Source organism: Saccopteryx bilineata, chromosome 9 (genome assembly GCF_036850765.1).
Source record: "Saccopteryx bilineata isolate mSacBil1 chromosome 9, mSacBil1_pri_phased_curated, whole genome shotgun sequence".
In the NCBI taxonomy this organism is placed as follows: Eukaryota; Metazoa; Chordata; class Mammalia; order Chiroptera; family Emballonuridae; genus Saccopteryx; species Saccopteryx bilineata.
Window position 1 is genome coordinate 70167440 of NC_089498.1, and position 25159 is coordinate 70192598.

Genomic DNA, 25159 nt, shown 5'->3' on the forward strand with positions numbered 1-25159 from the left:
CCGCATTTCCTTGATGACTGTGATGTTGACATTGATACCTTTTCCTGTATCTGTTTTACATCTTCTTTGGGAAAATGTCTATTAAGGCCCATTTCATTTTTAAATTAAATTATTTTGTAACTATTAAATTATGAGTTCCTTATATATTTAATATTAACTCTTACTAGATATGTTTTACAAATATTTTTCCCATTCTATAGGTTGCCTTTTCATTTTATTGACTGTCATTTCCTTTGTAGCACAGCTTTTTTAGTTTGATATGGTCTGCCAGGGCTGTTGGAAGAGTTGTTCATTACTGATTCAATCTTCTTAAAGGTCTGTTCAAGTCTTCTATTTCCTCACAATTCAATCTTGGTTTATGTTTCTAGAAATTTATCCATTTTAGCTAGGTCAGTGGTTTTCAACTGCTGGTCCACAGATAAGTGGAGGTCCACCAGAAATTTCATGTTAACCACCCTGATATTGTATGAAGACTGTAAAGTCTATCATCATTGGGTCTATCATCTTCAAACAACATTGTGCTTAACTCTTATGAGGACCTGCACCAGTCTGCAGACTGGCGGTTGAAAAACACTGATCTAGGTTATCCAATGTTAGTGTATGAGTATTCATAGTCTCTTTTGCATCAGCTGTAATATCTCCTTTTAATTTTTGATTTTGACTCATCTTTTTTCTTAGTCTATCTAACCTGTTAATTTTTAGCCTTTTCAGAAAAACATTTTTTAATCTTTCTAATGCTTTCTGGTCTCTATTTCTGATTTTTATTTCCTTCCTTCTAACTGTGGACTTAGGTTTTTTTTCCCTCTAGTTCCCTGAGGTAGGAAGGCACTGTTCATTTGAGAACTTTCTTTTTCTTAAAGTAGGTGTTTTATAAGTGTCAACTTCCCTCTTAGAGCTTTGTTACTACATCCCATAAGTTTGGGTATATTGTGTTGCCATTTTCATTTCTCAAAATAGTTTTTGATTACCCTTTTATTTCTTCTTTGACCCACTGTTTATTCAGGAGTGTGCTTTTTAGTTTTCACTCACTGGGAAAATTCCGTTTTTCCTCCTGTTACTAGTTTCATACCATTTTGGCTGGAAAAAAATACCTGATATGATTTCCACCTTCTTGCATTTGTTAAACATTCCTGCAGAATGTTTCATGTGTGCTTGAGAAAAAATGTGTATTCTGCTGCTGCTGCTGGATGAAATGTTCTGTTTAAGTCCACTTGATATAAAATGCAGTTCAAGTACAACATTTCATTATTAATTTCTGTCTGGATGATCTAACCATTGTTAAAAGTGGGGTACTGAAATCCCCTGCTATTACTGTGTTCCTGTCTCTTTCAAACTGTTAATATTTGTTTAATATATTTAGTTGTTCCTATGTAGGGTGCGATATAGGCACAATTGTTATATCCTTTTGATTAACTGATCCCTTTACTATTAATTTCTTAATATCATCTAATACTGAGAGCATGTTTTAATTTTTCTGATTATTTTATTGCATCATATCAGAATGCATGTCTGGTAGGTGATATTAAAAATAAGTAGGCCAAAATAATAAAATTTTAACTGTATGTCAATTATAATTATTTAAAAGTAGGTCAATGTGTTTTAGTCTAATTAAACATTAAGCTTAATGTTGCTGATCTTTACCTAGATCCATTATTTCATTGGGGAGTATAAAATGGAGATTTTCTCATCTTATTTCTTCTGGATTTATTAGTTGGAGTTCTTCTAAAGAGAATTTATCTCATCAACTATTAAGTTACTCTGAAATACAATCTGCTAATAAGAGGTAGAATAAATGATTGTTAGAATTTTAAGAAAAATGAGTTGTCCTAGCAATCTCCAAAGAAAAGCAATGAAATTGAATTTTTATTAATTTGGGGGAAAGTATCATTACAAAGTCATGGATTTTTATATATTTGATATATTTACATTTATTGTAGTCATTATTTCCTTTTGTAAACCAATGAAAGTATCTTCAAGTTGTCCTTCTAACGTGACCATAGTAGTCTTTGAGCTTTTGTAACAAAATACCTAAGACTATTCTTGCTACAAGCCCTGATTCCTTTTAGTATGAAGTGTACAACAATCAAGGAATTATCACTGCTTCATGACAGTACATTGTTAATTACTTCTAGGACCTTGATGTTGTCCTAAAAAATAAAGGGGAAAAAAAGAAAACTCATTTTTATAGAAGGAAAAAAAAAAGTTTATAATGATATTTGTGATTCAAAGTAAAGATCACAGGGTTTTAACTCCTACCATTTTATATCTCTTTTCTCTAAAGCTGAAAATCAGCTTCTAATGAGTACTTATTTGCTTTATCCTACTTTCTATATATTGAAAAAAATATTACCAATTTTACTGCTATCAATTTGTGAATGGTTTATTCTTAGGCTATTTTCCACTAGTGATGTACAACAAAATATTGTAATTTATAAGGACCTAAAAGAATTCTTCCTGTAGTTGTACCACTAGTTGTGTTTTTGTTTTAAATTTTTAAGAAATGTTTAACTATTAAAATATATGTTTGCTTTTTATTATAATAGTCTATACATTCCAACGTCAAAGCTATAAGGCAAGGTAAATATGATATAGCTTTAATTTTTTAAAAATGTAACTAAAATGTAACATTTATATTTCACCCCTTCCTATACAAAAGGAAACTATTCTGTTCTTTTGTCTTTTTCCTTAACAATATATTCTGAAGATCATTCCACATCACAATACAGAGATCTTCCTTATTCTGTTTTATCAGCCACGGTATTCCATTGCATGGAGTTACCAGTTTACTCAACAAGACTGCTACTAATGGACATTAGATTCTTCCATTCTTTTGCTATTAAAATAATGCCATAATAAATAGCCTTATGTATACTGAACTTCCTATCTTTGTGATAGATTCTTAAAAGTGAATAAGTCAAAAAGGATATGTATATATGATTTTCATAATGAATCTTTAAATTAACTTGAAAATTTCTGACATCTTTATAGTAGTGTCCTCATATCCATTATCATAAAAGTCTTCCTATTTAGTTTTTGAGTTTGTATTAAATTTTTCCCTAAAATCATTTTCCTATTAAAGATTTTATACAAATAAACTGTTTCATAAAGCAATCTTAATTTGCAAAATATTCTTCCAGAAAAGCAAAAGATATAGAGATATGGACTATATTCTAACTTAAATCAAGGCAAAATAAACTATTTTACTTTTGGGATATTTAAAATGATCTGATTTTGTTAAAAATAATATACACCAAAAACTCCAATATGTAAGTATCACCAGCTACTTCTTAGAGAAAATAAAAAATACTATAATTAGCATTTTTAATAACTCAAATATAGATAGTCATATATGCTAGGAAAATAAGAGGAATGGTTATTTGAAAAGCATTAACATCGAGTTTTTCTACCACAAAGTTAGTCCCAAAGACTAATATTACGCAAAATGTTTTATACTGTTATTTCAACATAGCCGTATTTCTTCCAAATACCAATGACAGAAGAGAACTAAAATTTATAACTTCCAATATGATTTAATAAGACTTTAGTGACTACATTTGTAATCTGAATTATAACAATGAATAACCTATGGTAATAAGATCAACAGGTAACTACAAGTAAAACTTCCTTACTAAATGGCAAGTAATATAAAATTTTTAAAAATTAACTTTTATAATTTGTCATATTTTTTAAATGAGTACACTATATTTGATAATGACTAAGAATGATTCTTATCATGCTAAAATTCCAATGTGGGAGTGTTATAAAGCCTGATTAGAAGTTAATTTTTTCTTGCCAATTTTATATACTATGCAAGATGAAGAAACAGAAGCAAAATCATTAATTTCTAAGTAAGCCAATGGAAACTTTCCAGTTCCTTTGTTAACATGACTATAATAATATTCCTGGTAAAGGTTGATGTTTTTATTTTCATTTTACTTCTAACCACTAGAGAGGTACTATACTCAATACTGATACTGAATTGGCACATACCAAATAAAGTGAGGATATCAGAGTTAAAGCCATTAACATTGCAATGAAAACTCATTATAACTGCTTGCATAACACTGGCCTATGGATAATAACAAATAATCTAATACTTGTTATATCTTCTATTCGGTATTCTCTATTATTTGTTATATGCATATTTATAAGCCAAATGGGAGCTAAATTAAAACAAGGCAGAGTTATGCATAAGTGGGAATGATATACACATCACGGCAAACCTGACAAACTTGAAAGGAATTCTTTCATTCAAAATATTATTGAAGCAGTATTTCACACAAGGCTGAGAAACTCAACAATATATACTATCATCACATTTCACAGATTACAATTCACATTTCATAACATAAAACAAATTTGAAAATTAAGTCATTTTTGAGAACAAATAATAAGCAAGGTCCTTTTTCCAAGATAAATTACTTTTTAAACATCAATAACACTCAACTTTTAATGTACATATTATGAAAACATTTACTAATTATTAAGTAACAATAAAGAAGTTTCATAGGAGTACAATACCTTGGTTAGTGCCGCAGTATGATCCTCTCCACAACATATATAAACTATTTTCTGAGTTCTTAGTGACTTTAGTAAATTAGGAAAATACCTATCTGAAAATTCCAACAAGAGATGTTAACAATATTTTTTAAATTAAAACTCTTCTAAAGTGTGTTTCCTCTATAGCTTATCAAGCTCAGTGGACAGTGATGATTAAATAATGTTAACCATGATTCAATGATTTTTGTACTACAAGCCAACTAATCTAGGTTCCCAGGCCTTTCTATTTTACTGTGATAAAGGAGGAATTTAAAAAGAATAATTTAAGTGTTAAACTGCCTAAATGCCAATCAGCAATCAAGGAATTTCAAAACTATCTGACTGTTTCTATATATCATATTTTATATTCAACTCATAATAATTAAGCTCAGAGGATCCTACTTAAAAGTTTGAAAATCTTTCTGCTATTTTGTAGCAGAAAAGAGATACAACGCCCTAATCTGTCTTATGCAGAAAAACAATATTCTGAAATTCTCTGAGAGTATTATTTGCTTTTCATTACCAGTTGTTACTAGATCAACAACTCACTTTTGTCCACTTAAGTCATTACTATTATGTTGAACTTCATGAAATTAGTATTTGTATTTCAAATACTGGCATTTGACCAAATATAGTTACAAAAAATCAATTCCAAGACCCCAACTTGTTTCAAGTAGTTATATTTTTTAAAATACAAAATGTTTATTTTCAAGACTCTAGCATTAATGTTAAAAGTGGAACCTAAGGCCCTAGCCGGTTGGCTCAGTGGTAGAGCGTTGGCCTGGCGTGCAGAAGTCCCGGGTTCGATTCCCGGCCAGGGCACACAGGAGAAGCACCCATCTGCTTCTCCACCCCTCCCCCTCTCCTTCCTCTCTGTCTCTCTCTTCCCCTCCCACGGCCGAGGCTCCATTGGAGCAGGGATGGCCCGGGCGCTGGGGATGGCTCCTTGGCCTCTGCCCCAGGTGCTAGAGTGGCTCTGGTCGCAACAGAGCGACGCCCCGGAGGGGCACAGCATCGCCCCTGGTGGGCAGAGCGTCGCCCCCTGGTGGATATGCCGGGTGGATCCCGGTCGGGCGCATGTGGAAGTCTGTCTGACTGTCTCTCCCGGTTTCCAGCTTCAGAAAAAAAAAAGTGGAAACCAAACTGAAGATTAACTTAATGACTCAGATTACTTCAATATTTCCTTAAAAATCTCAAATAGATTAGCACTTCATGTTACATTGCTACTTTCCACCAACACTGGCCAACAGGATAACCAATTTGACATACGTACTGTTTTTCAACTTTCTTTTAATGAACATCTAACAGCAAAAATATTTTATATAATTTTACTTTTTATATTTTATGATAAAATATTTTTGGGGGCCTTCCACCATCTCCTAAAACTATTATTAAATGAAATTTTTAAATTAACCTCCTCTAGCCCTACCTCCCTATCAAGGAAGTTATGAGTACATTTCTCTCTTAAACTAAGAATCACTGATCCATCTCAAAAGACCATCTCTTTTTAAAAGTACAACTATAATAACGAAAACCTACCATTTTCATCATTAAGACCTAGTTGACCAAATTTGTTGCGTCCCCATCCAAAGATAGCTCCAGAAAGGGTGAGTACAAAACTATGGGCTCCTCCTGCTGCAATTTGCATGAAAGGGATTCCAAGCAAAGATTTAATCAGCTGTGGTGAAGCCTGCTTTTTACAGTCAATGCCTAAACCCAACTGGCCATATTTATTCTGTCCCCAAGAGAAGACTTCACTTGCTGTAAAACAAAAATCAGAAAATTAACAATTTTTCTCACACACACGGTTTCATTTGAAAATCATCAGTTATTTTGGGATATTCTTTCATCAGATGGAAATGCACATTCCTCTTTTAGTTTATTTCTCTATGGAAACATAATATTACCTAGAAGAATGTTCTGTAATACACTTTAAGTTGACTGATTTTAGTGACGAATGGGTAAATCACATAATTTATGCTCCTCAGGACAGGACTGTCTCTTTTTGACATTCCTCAGGTTTCACTTTTGTTCTATAATTTTTCCTAAGAGGTACTCATCCAACCTCAAAGTTTTAGTTCTCAATTATATGCTCGTCATACTCAAACTTTCACTAGCCTAGACCTTTCCGTTAACAATATGCCCATGTATCAATTTGTTTACCTGATACCTATGCTTGTATATTTCAAAGCACTTCCGGTTCAGTGTTCCCCAAATGAACTCATGACCCTCACCCTACCTCTCATACCTGGACCTCTTCCCAGTGTCCCCCATCTCACTAAATGACATCATAACTAATTCAGTAGCACAAGTCACAAAAACAAGGAGTCATTCTTAATACTCTTCTCTCTTCTCATATGGCATAGAGACTGGTATCAGTCTATTTAACCTATCACCAAGTTACATACAGTTTTCTTTCCAAAGAAAAACATGGCAAATGGATCCACTCCCCACCATCTCACCTGGTTCCCATAACAATTTGTCTGGTGGTACTTTTGCCACCCCACTTCCACCCTCATTTGCAACTTCAGACATCTTTTTATTTATTTCTATTAAATAAATGACACTAAACTAATAATTGATGCACTAACAACTAATTTTTAAAAGTTCTTACTATATAAAACATTTAAAGTGTACATTTAAAGTAAGTCTCCCTCTAAAATTAGGTCTCTGGTTCCTCTTCCAAGAGACAGCTACTCTTAGCAACTACTGATATGTATTACCACAAATATTTTATGCACATATTAGCATTATACTCAAGCCACACTCACCTTCCTTTACATTCTTCAATGTCCATTTCTCACACACTTGCTGTTCCCTCATCTTTGTCTAATTCACTTCTATTCTCTCCCAGCTGAAGTCCTTTGTTATCTCCCAGATTTTCAGTCCCGTTATATGTTCTAAATACCCTAAATTTTTTTTCTTTACAGCATTTTTTCATAATATGTAATTATAGTGTTATTTGTGTGACTGTTCCATAAGGGCTAGTAGTATACTGCTTACCACTGCATACTGTATACCTTAATGTGCCTCGCTCATACTAAGTAATCAAAAAAAAAAAGAAATTCATTTAATAAATAAGATATGGCACCAAGCATAAAGATGAACAAGGCAAAAGAGTATCTATGAGTCAAGCCTGACCAGTTGGCAGCACAGTGGATAGAGCATCGACATGGAACACTGAGGACCCAGATTCGAAACCTCAAGGTTGCTGGCTCGTACGCTGGATCATCAGCTTGAGCGTGGGATCACAAACATGACCCCGTGATGTCTGGCTTGAGGCCAAAAGTCGCTGGCTTGAAGCTGAAGGTCTCTGGCTTGAGCAAGGGGTCACTGGCTCAGCTGGAGACCTCAGTCAAGCTGCATATAAGACACAATCAATGACAACTAAAATGATGCAACTACGAGTAGATGCTTCTCATCTCTCTCCCTTCCTGTCTGTTTCTGTCTTTCAAAAAAAAAATTCTTATGAGTCAAGATAGAGAACTACCCTCAAAAGTAAAACCTCTAGGTTTAAATTTATCTTGGATTTACCTACCAAAATATCAAAAGAGGAGTTGGCAAAGTAACAATAAAGAGTATTGGGAATGCTAGCTTCCCTACTATCCACAGAAGTCTAAATTACTTAATATGGCATTTAAGACCCAGTGTAACAAATTTGTTTTCCTTCAGCTCCTATAGAAATCTGAGTGTGTCTCCCATGTTTTACAATTACATGTCAATACTCAACCAAAATATAAATACTTTCCTGATTCTGTGCCTTTAATAATACCATCACCTTAGCCAATCCTCAATATTTCCCGTAGCTATTTCTAAACATTTCTTCATTTCTGAATAAAGTCTTGCTTATCTCTCAAGATTTGCATCAGATACCAATCCATTCCTTATTGTTACAAATTCTATTGACTGGAACTAATGACACTTTTTCCTTTATTCCTCTAGCATTTTACTTTTACCTTGACCAAAGTAGTATTTTTTTCTGCCTTAATCTATAGCTATTTATTTGTATATCTGTCTCTTTTACAAGATGGTATGATCCCTAAAACTGTTTGTATACTTATCTGTATTTCCCTAAAGCTCTAGCATTACGCTTAATTCATAGTAGGCCTCAATAGAAATTTAATGAATTAAAATAATATAATATTAATTAAGAAGCCACTGGAACTTTTTTTTAATGGTGAAAACAAATATATGGCAGGTTCCTTACCAACCCAAGTTACAATCCTTACCCAACAAAATAAAAAACTTAAGAAAGGAAAGCAAACAAAGATAATAGGAATCTTAGCCTTCTCTATTTTTATTTATAAAAGGTTATCTGTGAGAGCAAATAAGATTGGGCAAGTTAGAACTTTCCCCAGCTATAAAGAAACAGCATGTAACAGACTAACATAAACAGATACAAAAGTCAATTTCATTCATGTCTATATGTCTATATACTAGTAATATATAATTCAGAAAAATTAAAAGTAGATTAAAATAAATGGAGGAAAATAGCATGTTCAAGGACTAAAAGACAACATGTATTGTATGACTTTCCTCAAATTGATTTATGGAGACAGTGCAATACCACTCAAACTCCAAGTAGTTTATATGTCTGTGAAAACTGTCAACCTAATTCAAAAATGTATATGGAAATGAAAAGAATCAAGAACTAGGACAATCTTAAATAAGAAGAACAAAGTTGGAGGACTTTCTGTTCAATTAAAGCATCAAGTAATAAAATTGAAAAAGAAAAAATAAAAACAATGCTTACCTTTAGAAAGTGCAAGTGAATGATAGTAACCGCAAGCAACCTGTACTATCTGGATATCTGACAAACTTTTAATATTTCTAGAAAATAAGAAGAGAGACCAGGATAAGTTAATTCCATTTAATAAATGGACCCTAAATGCCATACCTATCTACTTATCCAAATACCTACCTACCTACCTACCTCTACACATATATGAATAGATATACGCTATTTATCAACCACCTACTATGTATAAGTACTTTCCTACCAACCAAGCCCAGTTTATCAAAAATTTTCACTGAAGTCAGTAAACAAAATCTAGAAATAAAAAAAAGTGTGATGAGAAAATACGTTTGCTTTTTACTTTTTCCAAAAAATACTCCAAAAGCACATTTAAGCAATATTATGCATACACCTCAATTACTCCTCAGAGTGTTTTTACAATTTAGAAGATTTTTTATTATCAGAATTTAAAAAAATCTTTAGGCTAAAACATAAAACTTACAACATATATTTGTAAAACAAATATACATGATGTTTGACCTAGTTTTAACGTGTCTTCTTCTATTAGGTTCCTTCAGAACAAATAACATGCGTATCATGTGGTGTCACCAATTCACAAATTATGAACTCTATTCCTTTCAGGCTCTCCCTGTGCATTACATCTAAATCAGGGATATTCAATTTAATTCCTCAGTAGGGAAATCTAATCAATGCACATTTATTATAATCAATGATATGTTCAAATTTCTGCCATCTTGGGTTTTTTCCTTTTCTTTTTATAATTTCTTTTGTTCACCTATTTCTGATCTTTCCTTAACTGCAATGTGATTTTAAAACCTTACAAATATCAAGTAATTGTGCATTAAACATCCCAGGTTTTTCTTAAGTATTTTCATTTACCTGACCATTCTACTGTTTTTACTGCATGAAGGTTTCAAGAAAAAAAAAGTAGGAAGCAAACATAATTATGTTTCTTATTTCCCTTTACCTGATACTGCCACCTGACCTGATTCTGCCAAATGAGAGTCCGGAGCAAGTTCTGACCAGAGTGTCGATACTCGTGATTTTCGGGAGGCAGCTTCAGCAAATCAAATTTTGAGCAGGAGAAAGATGAGTTACTCTAATCCCATATTATGTATTTAAAATATTTTTATTTAGTGGATTTATGTTCTTAACTAAAAACCTGAAAGTTGTACTGCTACAATTTAACAGAATCCAGCAAGTTAGCAGGATCCAATGTACTCTCCTCAGATTTTAAAAGGTAGCAAAATACCATGTTTCTGCAATTAGCAAAATCAAACATTGGCAATGCAAAATAGGAATTAATATCCTGTGTTTTTTTTCCTTCACAGGATTTATTATTATTAATTACTGGTATATTTACTCACTTATTACCGCTGTAATGTTAAACAATAAGCTCTCTCTGAAGGTAGATTTTGTGTCTTATACCCATGAATCTCTAGCATCTATCACAGTGCCTTGCAAAAAGTAAGCAATGAGTACACTGTTAAAGGATAAGTGAGTTTGTCAAGTCTTCAAGACTGAAGTATTAAAACTATTGTAATACAGATATATATTTAAAACTGAGTGAAATTAAGAAAATGATTTTATTTTTGACCAAGCTATTTAATTTCTATAGTCCAAAAGAAGCTGTTCTCACAAGGATCATATCACACTTTCTTATTTTTTATTGCATATGTCAAATAAATAGAATTTTGAAAAATACACTAAAACTTCATTTCCAGCAATTAATTTTCTAAAGTTTGCATGCAGAAGTATGTACTTCCACTTACATTAAACTAAAAGTAAAATCAGACTTTATTTTTATGAAGGTATAATATATATCCTACATTTAAAAACATAATAACAAGCCAAAATATCAGGTCTATAGAGATTATTGATATTGAATAATTTCAGTCTTTCTCCAAGAAGTAATGATTTCAAAATACAACAAAATTAGAAAGATTATCAAAAGTAAAAGTTTCAATATATTTTATATCAATTCTACATTTTTTAATTTTAAAGTCCCACTTAATTTACATACTCAGCTTTTGGCATAAAAATGGATTTTGTTCTTGAGAAAGTACAGCCTAATGTGAATCTTCACATTTCTAGTCCCTCTTATGAAAATCATAAACAGTAATTTTTAAAAATCTGTTTACATATATTTGAGTTTCCTTCTCTCTTCTATTAATGTTTTATTCAAAGTGTACATGAAATTTACAAAGCTGGGTGACATCTCTAAGAATCTAGAAAAGGCCTGACATCTAAAATATCCTAGGGTACTGAAACTTGAAAAAAAATTACTGTCTTTCATAAAAATATATTATACTGAAATACTAAATTACCTTTTAAATTGAAAACATCAGTAAAAACTAGGTATATGTCATAAATCAGATTATGTTCATGAAAAATGTAGTGAGCTTAAACAGAAGAACACAGCTTAAAGTTAATATAGATTTTTAGAAAAAAATATAAAAACAAGTTTAAAGCAAAGGAATCAAGTAAGAACTCTTTCAGGTCCCCCCATCCAAGGTCATAAAATAATAATGTCACAAATACATCATTTATGCCTGAACAGGTGGTGGCGCAGTGGATAGAGCATTGACCTAGAACACTGAGGACTCAGGTTTGAAACCAAGGTCACTGGCTTGAGCAAGGGGTCATTAGCTCAGCAAGAGCGCACCCCCCCCCCACCGATTAAGGCACATATGAGAAAGCAATCAATGAACAACTAAAGTGCCACAGCTATGAGCTGATGTGTCTCATCTCTGACCTTTCCTTCCTGTTTCTCTATTGCAAAAAAATAAAACAAAAAAACCCAACAAAAATATAATTATTAAGCAATCTTCAAATAAACTGTCATATAGTAAAATTCTCAGTCCTGATCAGTAGTAGAGCATAGGCCTGGCATGTGGATATCCCAGATTCAATTCCTAGTCAGGGCACAGAGGAGAAGCACCCATCTGCTTCCCCACTCCTCCCCCTTCGCTTCTCTCTCTCTCTCTCTCTCTCTCTCTTCCTCTCCCACAGCCATGGCTCGATTGGAGCAAGTTGGCCTCAGTCATTGAGAATGGCTCCACGGCCTCCACCCCAGGCGCTAAGAAGAGCGTGGTTGCTGAGCAACAAGCAACACCCCATATGGACAAAGCATTGCCCCCTAGTGGGTTTGTCGAGTTGATCCCAGTCAGGGTACATGTAGGAATCTCTCTCCTGCCTCTCCACCTCTCACTGAATTAAAAAAAATAAAATAAATATATAAAAAATAAAATTCTCTCCTTAGTTACCTTTCTTTCCCATTTACTAATTATCTATGGATTAGTGACTGAAATCCCTTATACCAGAAGCAGAAACAAAAATTAAGTATGAAAATTAAGAAACAAAAAAAAAAAAAAAAGAAAGAAAGAAAATTAAGAAACCAGTGGAGTAAAAATGAAGTACACTAGAAAGCTCTGCCATGAATCATGGTCTTGAGAATATTAACTTAGAAAATCTAACATGCAAGTCCCTTTACAACCATAAAAAACATAAAATTTAAAAAATCTTAAATTAAAAACCTCGTTCTACAATTACTGGAGAGAGGAAATAAAAACAGTAGAGGGCATGACAAACATAAGGTCACTATGTTTCTGTGAATGCTTTGTATTATCTAGCCAATAACTGTTTGGTTGCAAATGACCATTTTCTGAAAGAAATCAAAATTGAAATGACTAAAAGAATTCAATTTACTTAGCTTAAGAAAAAAGTTTTCTCCCAACAGCATCATCATTAAGAGACATTAAAAGTATAATGAGAACACTGCTTGTTTCATCATCCCAAGTATTTCATTGTTATTGCAAAAGAAACAATAGGGAAAAATTTGTTGAGTTTTGTGAAATTTAGTTATAAATTCAATAAAAAAAAATAGGGGATTGTGATGTATCCAAAAGTCTCAACAGATAATCCATTTCCAGAATAAATATAAAATGTCAAACTAAAGATAAAAAACGTTTTAATATGTTACAACACAGGGAAGTTTATAGGTTTATTAAAGGAGCTACCTTTCCTAGTTTAAAACAAAAAACCCCTCAGCCCTGTCCAGTTGCTCAGTGGATAGAGCATCCGCACAGCAAGTGAAAGTCCTGTGTTCAATCCCTGGTCAGGGCACATATGAGAAGCAACCATCTGCTTCTCTTCCCCTCCTTATCCCCCTTCTCTCTCTTCCAACCTTACGGCCAGTGGCCTGATTAGCTTGAGCGACGGCCCCAGGCACTGAGGACAGCTCGGATGGGGCTGCTGCTCCTCTCCTCAGAAAAGAACTCATTCTAACAGTGATAAGAGTTCCTGTTACTGAAACATTAGTTCCTGTGCTCCATTTTCTCATTCTAGTAGTGACATCATATTTCTGAAACCAAAATAAACAGTATCAATTTTAAATTAAAAATATCTCAATGTGTATTTAAAAACTGCTACCTAAAATAAATCTAAAACTAGCTAAAATCCTTGGTTTTCTGAAAAGTTCTCTTTTGTCCATACAACTATTAGTAGGAATAAAGAACAAGGGTTTAAGGTGGCAAGAATTTGTATAATTTAAAAAGTATGAGTTAGTATATTATTTATTTATTTATAAGAAATTAGGTATTTTTCTTTAAATCTTTAATTTATATTTTTCCTAGATATGTTCATGCTCTTACAATTTTTAATATTAAAACAATGCCTATACCCTGTATAAAGTTTTAAGATTACACTGATAAAGCATTTTAATTTTTAAATAATTCTATGATTAATTTAATGGTTAAGAAATTAAATAGTGGTCACTGCTATATAAAGAAGTGTAAAGTGACTAAATTATTTTTACATTAACCATGTAAAACTTATGTTTTCAATAAAAACAATAAAGATTTAAAAATAAGATAAAGAAACATGCAATCAACCAATATTTAATAAACATGTCAATATCTGGACTACTCAAGATATGTGGGAGAACACATAAAGTACATAAAAAAAGAACACTCAACCCAAAGTAAAGGTAATAACCTAAACAGTAAACTTAGGAACTTAAAGGGGAGAAATAATTAGGTGTCAACTCCTCCATGCTCACAGTATACAGAACAATTTAATAATAAATTTATGATAAAATATTATTAAAGACCTCTTTTTGGTCACCTTTGTTACCTGGGGACTCTGGTACATTCCTCTGATCCTAGAAGGCCAAGTTGTCCATCAGAATCGAGACCCCAAGCATACACCTGGCCCTTGTCATTTAGTGCTAATGTATGAGCTTCTCCACATGAAACAGCTACAATATTTTGGGCATCCAGGGCAACAACCTGCTCTACAGAAATCAAGGAGAGAGACATTATATTCTAGTTTTGAACTACCAATGAGAATAAAACAATCTTCATCTTGCATAAAAAAGCTAAGGAAATGCTGAAATACAGACTAAGTATAACTTCAGTTACTCTGAAAGAATCTATCAAATATGCTCTATACAAAACTTTCACTATGGTAAATATAGATATACATTGTAGGGCATAATTGACTCAGAATATTAAGTGACTTGAACATTTGGGTGAAGATGTTTAAGGGCTTATAAAGATTCAGAAAATCATCCTCATTCAATCAAAGCCATTAAACAATATAAAAGAGTCTAGCTGAAAAGGGAATCACTTAAATAACCTAGGCTGTTTGTTTTTTTAATAATAAAATTACCATTGGCACTTACATTACTATACAGATGTACTCTAGAGTGATTCTGAACTTAATGAAATAATCTAAATGTGCAATTTCTGAAAGGAAACAAATTCTTTATAGAGCTCATAAATAAATCATCTATTGGATATGCTGAGGAGAGAATTGAAAGGCAACGGGTCCATAACAAATAGGGTTCAAATAAAAACTCTGTATGTGGTTAAAAAATGCTCAAGTTTTAAACCCGGAATTAAATCTAAGTATTAGCCCTTCATAAAACTGACAGTAACTACTGACAAATCAGTAAAGTGCAATTGTCTCCTTAGTCTTAAGATATGTGCAATTCCTACCAATTTTTTACTAGTACCACTATAAGATTTTTTAAGATGCCATTTAATTCTTTTAAGCTTAATAAGAAAGCTATAATTTGTGTCTTCAATAAACTGAAAGCCTCGCGTTGAAGAGTTGTTAAAACTGAATCAATCAAATATTCTTTCTTCAGAAGAATATTTTAGCTCTGTGTACAAACGCAGCCCTTCAATAATGAAACAGATTGTATCAAGGTTTAAATTCCTATGTACAGAGAAATTCAAATTGTATCTGTATTATCACTACCCTGCATTTTGGGGTGGGCGGTTAGCCCTAGACAGCCTCTAGGAATCTGTCCAACTCTAGTGATACATATATTTTTTTAATGTTTACTGATTTTAGAGAGGAAAGGAAAGAAAAAGAGAGAGAAGGACAGAAATCGGATGTACCCTGACTGGGGATCGAACCGGCAACCTCTGAGCTTTGGGACAATGCTATGACCAACTGAGCTATCTGGCCTAAGCAACCCTAATGATATTTTAAGTACTTACCTTAAAGAACTATATGAGTGAATAATAAGAAGCTGTTGAAGAGTACGTAAAAGTTCGCTATACTAGTCTCACTTTTTGTATGAATGTCTTTTATGTAATTATATTGCAGAAACATACAAAAATAAAAAAGGAAAACAAGATATAAAATAGTACCCCCCCCAAAGAAATTAAGAAAAAAGAACTTAGAAGTGTGGCTTCATTTCTTTATAGCAAAACATTCCCATAAATCTTAACTATGAACAAAAAAATAAAACAGAAAAGATCTGTACTGTCCCACAGAGACCCCAAAAAGAAGTCAATGTTTCTCCAGAACAGTCTTCAAGGGAACTAATAGAGAAGAAAATGTCAAAATGAAGAGAGTAAGACTGGTTGGTTAAGCAATAACAACTTAGGAATACCTAATTAGATAGCAATAGTTGTAAAATCAAGACATCAAAATCCAAAACACAAAAAAACAATCATTCATACTAAGCAATATTTAGTGTATACCTCCTGTGCTCCAAGCTCTAGACATACAAAAATAAGAGTTCTAGACCGCAGAGTTTATAGTCTAGAGAAAAACAGGTGGGATAAGGATTGTAACTAAATGCTAAGATATACAAAAGAGAAATGGCAATTGTTCAAGTCTTGAATGATACCAGGAAGAATTTTGGAAGACCCTGACACTCTAGCTAAGTACTGAATTGAGGAAAGAGTAATAGATTCCATTTACCCATGCAAGAAAATTCTGTTATAGTAAAACTAACTAAAAGCAGTAAAGAGCCTGACCGGTAGTGCAGTGGATAGAGCATCAACCCGGAATGCTGAGGCCCTGGTTCAAAACCCTTAAATCGCCAACTTGAGCACAGGCTTGCTGGCTACAGCAGGGGGTCACCAGCTTGGGCAAAAGGTCACTGGCTCATCTTGAACCCTCCGGTCAAGGAACATATGAGAAGCAATCAATGAACTGAAGTGAAGCAACTACTACTTGATAGTTCTCATCTCTCTCCTACCTCTCTCACAAAAAAATAAGTAAAAATAAATAAAATCAGTAAAAAGGTAAGAAAAATTGGGAAATAATATGTTTACTTAGAATTCATAAAGCCATACACTTTTAATTTATGTACTTCTCTATGTGGATTTACCTTCGATTATAAAAATTTACATTTATCAAGAGAATGAGAAGACAACCCAGACAGGAAAAAATTTGTAAAAGATTTATCTAATAAATATTATCCAAAGTACACAAAAAAAACTCTTAAAATTCAACAGGAAAATAAACAACCCAATTAAAAAACAGGGAAAAGACCTGAACAGACACCCTCCCAAGGAAAATCTAGATGGCAAGTTAAGAATGGTCTACTGATCATAAATCATCAGGAAATTTTCAAATTAAAATAAGATACCACTATTCACCTGTTAACAGAGCCAAAATGCAAAACGCTAACCAAAGCCTGACTGGTGATGGCGCAGTAGACAGAACATCAGCTAGAACTCTGAGGTCGCCGGTTCAAAACCCCAAGGTTTCCAGGTTTAGTGCAGGGCTGCAGGTTTGAGCAAGGCGTCACTGGCTCAGAATGTGCCATCACCCTCCTACCCCGTCAAGGCATGTATGAGAAGTAATCAATAAACAACTAAAGTGAAGCAACTATGAGATAATGCTTCTCATCTCTCTCCTCCCTCTCTCTCCCTTCCTATCTCTCTCTGTCTAAAAACAACAAAAAATAACTAACAACAAATGCTGGCAAGGATATAGCGCTACAATCTCTCACTGCTGGTGGTCAAGCAAATGGTACAGTCACTGGAAGACAGTTTGGCAGTTCCTTACAAAACTAAACACACTTTTACCCTAATGATCCAGCAACTGTGCTCCTCGTTATTTACCAAAAGGAGTTGAAAACTTACATCCACGTAAAAACCTTCACACAGGAGTTTTATAGCATCTTTATTTATAACTAGCAAAACTTGGAAACAACCTAAAAGTCCTTCATTAGGTGAATGGATAACTGTGGTACATCCAGATGATGGAATATTATTCCACACCAAAAAGAAATGAGCTAGCAAGCCATGAAAAGACATGGAAGAAAACTGAATACCTATTTCTAGTAAAAGATGCCAATATGAAGTGTACATACTGTATGATTCCAACTACTGTATACGACATTCTGGAAAAAAACTTTGGAGACAGTAAAAAGTTCTAACCTGCTGGGGAAAAGGGCCTTCACATGTTACAGTAATACAATGTTATAGTAATTAAATATATAGAAATATAGAAATATGAAAGATATACAGAAATAAGTTAGGATATAATATTAGAAAACCATTAAGGCAAGTAAATAAGGCTATGCTTTTTGGGTGGAAATTAATCTAGTGTGTACAGACATGATAGGCAGACTATGTATGCCTTTTGTGCAGGGCCCAGTAGTATGCATGTAAAGTTACATATAGATAAAAGGTGGCTTCTTTAGGAATATCTTAAAAGTGGCTTGTGTGATATTTCTTTTTTTTTTTTGAGATTTTATTTTTTTTATTTATTTTTTATTTTTTATTTTATTTTATTTATTCATTTTAGAGAGGAGAGAGAAAGGAAGAGAGAGAGGAGAGAGAGACAGAGAGAGAAGGTGGGGAGAAGCATCAACTCCCATATGTGCCTTGACCAGGCAAGCCCAGGGTTTCAAACCGGTGACCTCAGCATTTCCAGGTCGACGCTTTATCCACTGCGCCACCACAGGTCAGGCCGATATTTCTGTAAATTAACATAAAAGGGTTTCCTGTTAGGAATTTCCAAAAAGGTGGTTTGAGGTGATAATCCTGTAGACTGACACCTGTTAGAAGGTGTAGGCCAGAAAGGGTACTAAAGCTGAGGGACCCCTTACTGCAGTAGTTGCTCAGACTCCAACATTGAACATGGACTGTCTCCACGCTGCTCTGACCAAGGACAGCTGAGAGGATCAACCCAAAGGGGCCCCATTTAGCTGTACCCAGGCACGCCATAGGATTTATGAGTAATAAACTGCCTCTGTAATTCTTGCAACTAACTTGTGTGTTGGTCATCTTTCCTCCGGTGGCAACTGGTCTTGGTACCAATAAGTAGAACTCCTCATCGCCTCCACAAGAGCAGTCTCAAAGAGGCTGGCCAGGCCTGCTGTTAAGCAGGAGTGTCCCACGGCTGGGGAAGTTGAATCAGGGACGCCTGATCGACCGTAGAGCTCAAGCTCTACTGGGACATATATTGATAGCAGGAGTACAAAATACAACAATCTTTATGGAAAGGAGTACGGCATATCTAACAAAATACATATGTTTACCTTTTGGACACAGCAATTCTGGCTCCAAGAAATTATCCTACAGATATACCAAAGTGCTGAAGGGTAGCAATATATGCTACCCAAAATAAACCACTTTGGCATAAGGATTATTTTCAGCTGAAGGCCATTAAGAAGAAGGAAATACGTAGTACAACCATTATGGAAGAAAGTATGGTGGTTCCTCAAAAAACTGAAAATAGAACTACCTTATGACCCAGTAATACCTCTACTGGGTATATACCCCCAAAACTCAGAAACATTGATACGTAAAGACACATGCAGCCCCATGTTTATTGCAGCATTGTTCACAGTGGCCAGGACATGGAAACAACCAAAAAGCCCGTCAATAGATGACTGGATAAAGAAGATGTGGCACATATACACTATGGAATACTACTCAGCCATAAGAAATGATGACATCGGAACATTTACAGCAAAATGGTGGGATCCTGATAACATGATACGAAGCGAAATAAGTAAATCAGAAAAAAACAGGAACTGCATTATTCCATACGTAGGTGGGACATAAAAGTGAAACTAAGAGACATTGATAAGAGTGTGGTGGTTACGGGGGGGAGGGGGGAATGGGAGAAGGAAAGGGGGAGGGGGAGGGGCACAAAGAAAACAAGATAGAAGGTGACAGAGGACAATCTGACTTTGGGTGATGGGTATGCAACATAATTGAATGACAAGATACCCTGGACTTGTTATCTTTGAATATATGTATCCTGATTTATTGATGTCACCCCATTAAAAAAATAAAATTATTAAAAAAAAAAAAAAAGAAGGAAATACAAGAAAAGCTCTCTGCCCTCCTTGTATTTGCCTAAAAGTAGGACATAGATTTGTAAAGGTGCCCCCCTTACCGCTCTCTCAGAAAAGGTAGAAGTTAATCACTAGAGACAATTTTAGACCCTTAACAGCTCAGAGAAGGCCCCAGAAGAAGTTACATAATAAACTTTACTACCTAGCCCTTATTAGTTACCTTCCCACAATTTACCACTCAGAAATTCAGAGTCCTTTTTGTTTTGTTATTTCTCTAAATATTTGTTCTCATTTTAAGATGCTATATTAGTCCATATTGTACCACCCCTTGACCCAGGTGTAAGTGCAACTCATTTGATAATAAATTTGGTTTGTTTTCCTCTCATTAATCTGTCTTTTGTCTAGAGAGGTCCCAGCTGGACAACAAAGGAACAAAGAGTACAAATACGTGTATGAGAGAATATGTGTTTATGTACAAGTACAGCACTGTACATAATACAGCACTGTACATAATTCCCCTTAAAACTAACATAAGCTCTTTAATTTTTTCCACATAGTAAAAACTCAAGTAATTTTGGTTCTTCAGAATTTTAATCCCATCAAAGTAATGAGATACATAGTTTGAGAATGTTTACTTCAGAAATACGTTATTAAAGAATTATTACCCCCACACCTAAGGCTGAGCATATGAGACCATAAGGGCAGCAGGATATGCAGACAAATCTGACTTCATCTGTTAAGCTAGGCCTACCTCTTGACTTAACCTGGACCCAGTTGCCCTATTTACCTCAAGATTGAAGGATGAATTTAAAAAGGTGGGAATTATAATACAGTGAAATGCCTGCTCTCTCTGAAGGCCTTCTGGCTAATAACTACTGCTATGGATATGCTAATCAAATAAAGAAATTCTACTGAGGCTTGAGCAGACCATTGTCAGGATAAAGATGGGGAAATATGTATATGTCAAGTCATGACGAGAGCCTAGACTCAGACTGAGGGTGGAAGGAGTAGACAAGGAACAAAGGGATTTAGCAATTTCAACTGTTCCTTGGATCCCTTTTGATCACAACCACTCCGTGCTGGCAAAGGGGAAGATGGAGAGGGTGTGTGGAAGATACCACTTGCCTTGCCTTCCTTGCCAATAATAAAAGATGCCTGAATTCCAAATTTCTCTGTGTGGATTTGAAAATTAGTTCTCTAGGCCTTCTGGATCAATAAACCCTTACTCAAAAAAATATATAAAAAATAAAGAACCATTAACAGTTGTATTTCTTGGAGACAATATTTAATACAGACTTTTCAGACACCAGATACACAAAACTAGAACTTCTACATACAATTATTAACCATTACTTATTTTTTCCAAATGACTCATCAAAATTAAGAGCAACTTGGGGTAATGAACACTTGATGCAATAAACAGCTGATATATTATAGAACTGTGTACCTGAAACCTATATCATTTTGTTAACCAATGCAACCTCAATAAATTTAATAAATTTTTTTAAAAAAATGAATAGCCTCAATCATTTCCCCACAATATGCTAGAATGTCTAATCAATGGTACAGTGAGACATTTCACAACCTGGTCAAATTCTAGTTAAATGCTTGAAACCAGATGGCCTGAAAAGGAAGCCAATTATAAGCAAGAATTGAGGTAAAGCCTGACCAGGCGGTGGCACTGTGGATAAAGCATCAGACTAGGATGCAGAGGACCCAGGTTCAAAACCCCTAAGTTGCTAGCTTGAGCACACGCTCATCTGGTTTGAGCACAGCTCATCAGCTTGAACCCACGGTCACTGGCTTAAGTAAGGGGTCACTCACTCCGCTGTACATCCCCCGGTCAAGGCACATATGAGAAAGCAATCAATGAACAACTAAAGTGCCAAAACAAAGAACTGATGCTTCTCATCTCTCTCCCTTCCTTCCTGTCTGTCCCTATCTGTACCTCTCTCTATCTCTCTGTCTCTGTCATTAAAAAAAAAGAAGGTAGAATGAACCCAGCAAAACAAAACAATTCACTAGAAAAAAATCGCTCCAACGATGCCCTGCGTGAGAAAGAGAAGAAACAATTAATACCACATCCAACAGCTAACGTTTATTAAGTGTTGACTATTACCAGATACCATGCAAACTCTATAAAAGTTCTAATCACCAAGCTACATTTGCCTTTCAAGGCCAAGAAACACAGTTAAAAAAGCAAGGGATAAGTGGGGATTAATTCCATTTAGGATGGATATGGATATAAAGGACAGAAAGCAGAAGAAAAAATTGCCAAACATGTCCATTAAAAAATAATTGATTCTTTAGAAAAATAGGTGCTACAAGATGTAGGAATTATGAACATCTAATCCTAAAACTGTTGGAAAAGTTTTAACAACAATACATAATTACAGCAAACTATAATTTAGAAAGAAAATATCTATTTTTAAAAAATAAAAATAAAGTAAAAAATATATGGCAAATTTTTAACTGTTGGTCATTGTGCTACTCTTTCAACATTATGCTTCAAAATATTCATATTAAAACTTTAAGAAAAGTAACACTGTTCATATCGTGTTTACAGTTCACAATATTCCTCCTCTTCAAGGGAAAAACAAAAGGAACATTTAGTTCTGTGAGGCCCAAAGAGGCAAAGAAAACATAAGTGGAGGACATTCCTTTGGGAAAAAAAAATAATATATTCAGAAACAGGAGCAGTAAGTGAAAAGATAAAGAACTAGAGAGATATAGTATATCCAAGTTATAAATAATGATAGCAGATATATTCCAAATACATCACAAAGGCCTTACACCTCATTACTTCTGGTTCTTCTTACGATTTATATTGTTATCCCTTTGAGTAGTGAGGTTTTTCATTTTTCATGCTTGCTAACCCCCGGGAGTAAGTTTTTTTTCAAAAAATGAAATTATTTCCAGTTACAGTTTTATTAACTTAAAATCATGTTTGTTTGATAATCAATTTATGGAAACAAAAAAAAAAACATACATTTGCCTTTTTTTAATGTTGCCTTACACATTTTTAAAATAAATCAATCGTACTCTGGATAGTCAAGAGGCACAAGGACGTATACGAACATTCGTACTACTCAAAGGGTTAAAATGCAGTATTTCTGAAAACTGATGGCATATTATTTTAGTGAGGTAAAGGCCCTCTTCTCCACTCCATAAATGCATAACATTTTTAGATTTATAAAAAAAACAATTAGGCCCTGGCCGGTTGCCTCAGTGGTAGAGCGTCGGCCTGGTGTACAGGAGTCCCGGGTTCGATTCCCGGCCAGGGCACACAGGAGAAGCGCCCATCAGCTTCTCCACCCCTCCCCCCTCTCCTTCCTCTCTGTCTCTCTCTTCCCCTCCCGCAGCCAAGGCTCCATTGGAGCACAAGTTGGCTCCGGTGCGCTGAGGATGGCTCTATGACCTCTGCCTCAGGTGCTAGAATGGCTCTGGTTGCAACAGAGCAACACCCCAGATGGGCAGAGCATCGCCCTCTGGTGGGCATGCCAGGTGGATCCCGGTCGGGCGCATGCGGGAGTCTGTCTGACTGCCTCCCTGTTTCCAACTTCAGAAAAATACAAAAAAAAACAATTAAAATGTTCAACCAAATGATGATTTTCACTGTGTGTGTGTGTGTGTGTGTGTGTGTGTGTGTGTGTGTGAGACAGACAGACAGACAGGAAGAGATGAGAAGATGAGAAGCATCAATTCTTCATTGTGACTCCTTAGTTGTTTGTTGATTGCTTTTTTATTATATGCCTTGCCTGGGGGGGGGGGGGTTACAGCAGAGCGAGTGACCCCTTGCTCAAGCCAGCGACCTTGGGCTCAAGTCAGCAACTTTGGGGTTTCAAACCTGGGTCCTCTGCGTCCACATCCGACTCCCTATCCATTGCGCCACCACCGGGTCAGGCATGATTTTCATTTCTACTTCATCTGTTTCCTTGAAATTACACCTTTTTATGCACACCTGACTTTCAGCATTTGTTCACTTAAACACAGTATCAAATAAATTTTGCTGCACAAACATCCTAAAAAAGAATACTGTCGGCCCTGGCCAGTTGGCTCCTCAGCAGTAGTACATTGCCCTGGTGTGTGGAAATTCCAGGTTCAATTCCTGGTCAGGGAACACAGGAGAAGTGACCATCTGCTTCTCCACCCGTCCCCTTCCTTCTTCTTCTCTCTCTCTCTCTCTCTCTCTCTTTCTCTCTCTTTCTCTCTCTTCTCCCACAGCCATGGCTCAAATGGTTTGAGTGAGTGGCCCTGGGCACTGATGATGGCTCCATGGCCACCACCTCAGGAGCTAAAAAAGTGGCTCCAGTTGCAACAAAGCAAGGGCCCCAGATAGGCAGAGCATCACCCCCTAGTGGGCTTGCTAGGTGGATCCTGGTTGGGGCGCAGGCCCCCCCATCCTCTCACTAAATAAAAAAATAGAAATAAATAAAAAAAAGAAAAGAATACTAACACATATCCTTTTAGCAATACAGGATAGGTCCAGGTTCTCTCATAAAATGCTAAATGAAGACAATCCTTCCTCTTGAATAAGTAACTGCATAAGAACATCCTATTTATTTTGGAACCTAAAATATATATTCCTCAATTCTTGAGTTTGTCAAAATTCATGTAAAAATATCACCTCCAAACTCATTAAGACATTGCTTATAGCCTGGCCTGTGGTGCCACAGTGAATAGAGTATTGACCAGGAATACTGAGGTCACTGGTTCAAAACCCTGGGCTTTCCTGGTCAAGGCACATACGACAAATAAGCAATGAATAACTGAAGTGAAGCAACTAAGAGTTGATATTCCTCACTCTCCTACTCTCTCCATTCTCTATAAAATCAATAAACAAAAATCTTTGAAGAAAAAATCACTTATATGATCAATTTCACCATCATCAGACAGTGGTACTATTTACAGTCACCTTCTGATTTGTCTAGTAATAATGAAATAGCTTTCTCTGTCAATTTTCTTGTCTTTGTCATTAAATGAAAATTTCTGAACTCTCAACTGTGGTCAATAAAGCTACTAAAGGAGGCCCTGGCCGGTTGGCTCAGTGGTAGAGCGTCGGCCTGGCGTGCAGAAGTCCCGGGTTCGATTCCCGGCCAGGGCACACAGGAGAAGCGCCCATCTGCTTCTCCACCCCTCCCCCTCTCCTTCCTCTCTGTCTCTCTCTTCCCCTCCCGCAGCCGAGGTTCCATTGGAGCGGGGATGGCCCGGGCACTGGGGATGGCTCCTTGGCCTCTGCCCCAGGCGCTGGAGTGGCTCTGGTCGCGACAGAGTGGCGCCCTGGAGGGCCAGAGCATCGCCCC

At 35.2% G+C, this 25159-nt stretch overlaps 1 protein-coding gene across 6 annotated transcripts in view; it reads right to left on the bottom strand.

Moving 5' to 3' along the window:
* HERC4 (HECT and RLD domain containing E3 ubiquitin protein ligase 4) overlaps window positions 1–25159 on the bottom strand; it is a 152548-nt gene that overhangs the window by 84572 nt on the left and 42817 nt on the right. For 3 of the 6 annotated variants that reach the window (XM_066243965.1, XM_066243963.1, XM_066243969.1), the window contains exons 3-7: window positions 14429–14588; window positions 10263–10352; window positions 9293–9369; window positions 6079–6300; window positions 4522–4613 (exon numbers count right to left, since the gene is read on the bottom strand). In XM_066243965.1, the coding sequence (XP_066100062.1) occupies window positions 4522–4613; window positions 6079–6300; window positions 9293–9369; window positions 10263–10352; window positions 14429–14588 (641 nt within the window). The remainder of the gene's footprint in view (window positions 1–4521; window positions 4614–6078; window positions 6301–9292; window positions 9370–10262; window positions 10353–14428; window positions 14589–25159) is intronic. The other 3 variants (XM_066243968.1, XM_066243967.1, XM_066243964.1) reach the window with 2 other exon arrangements.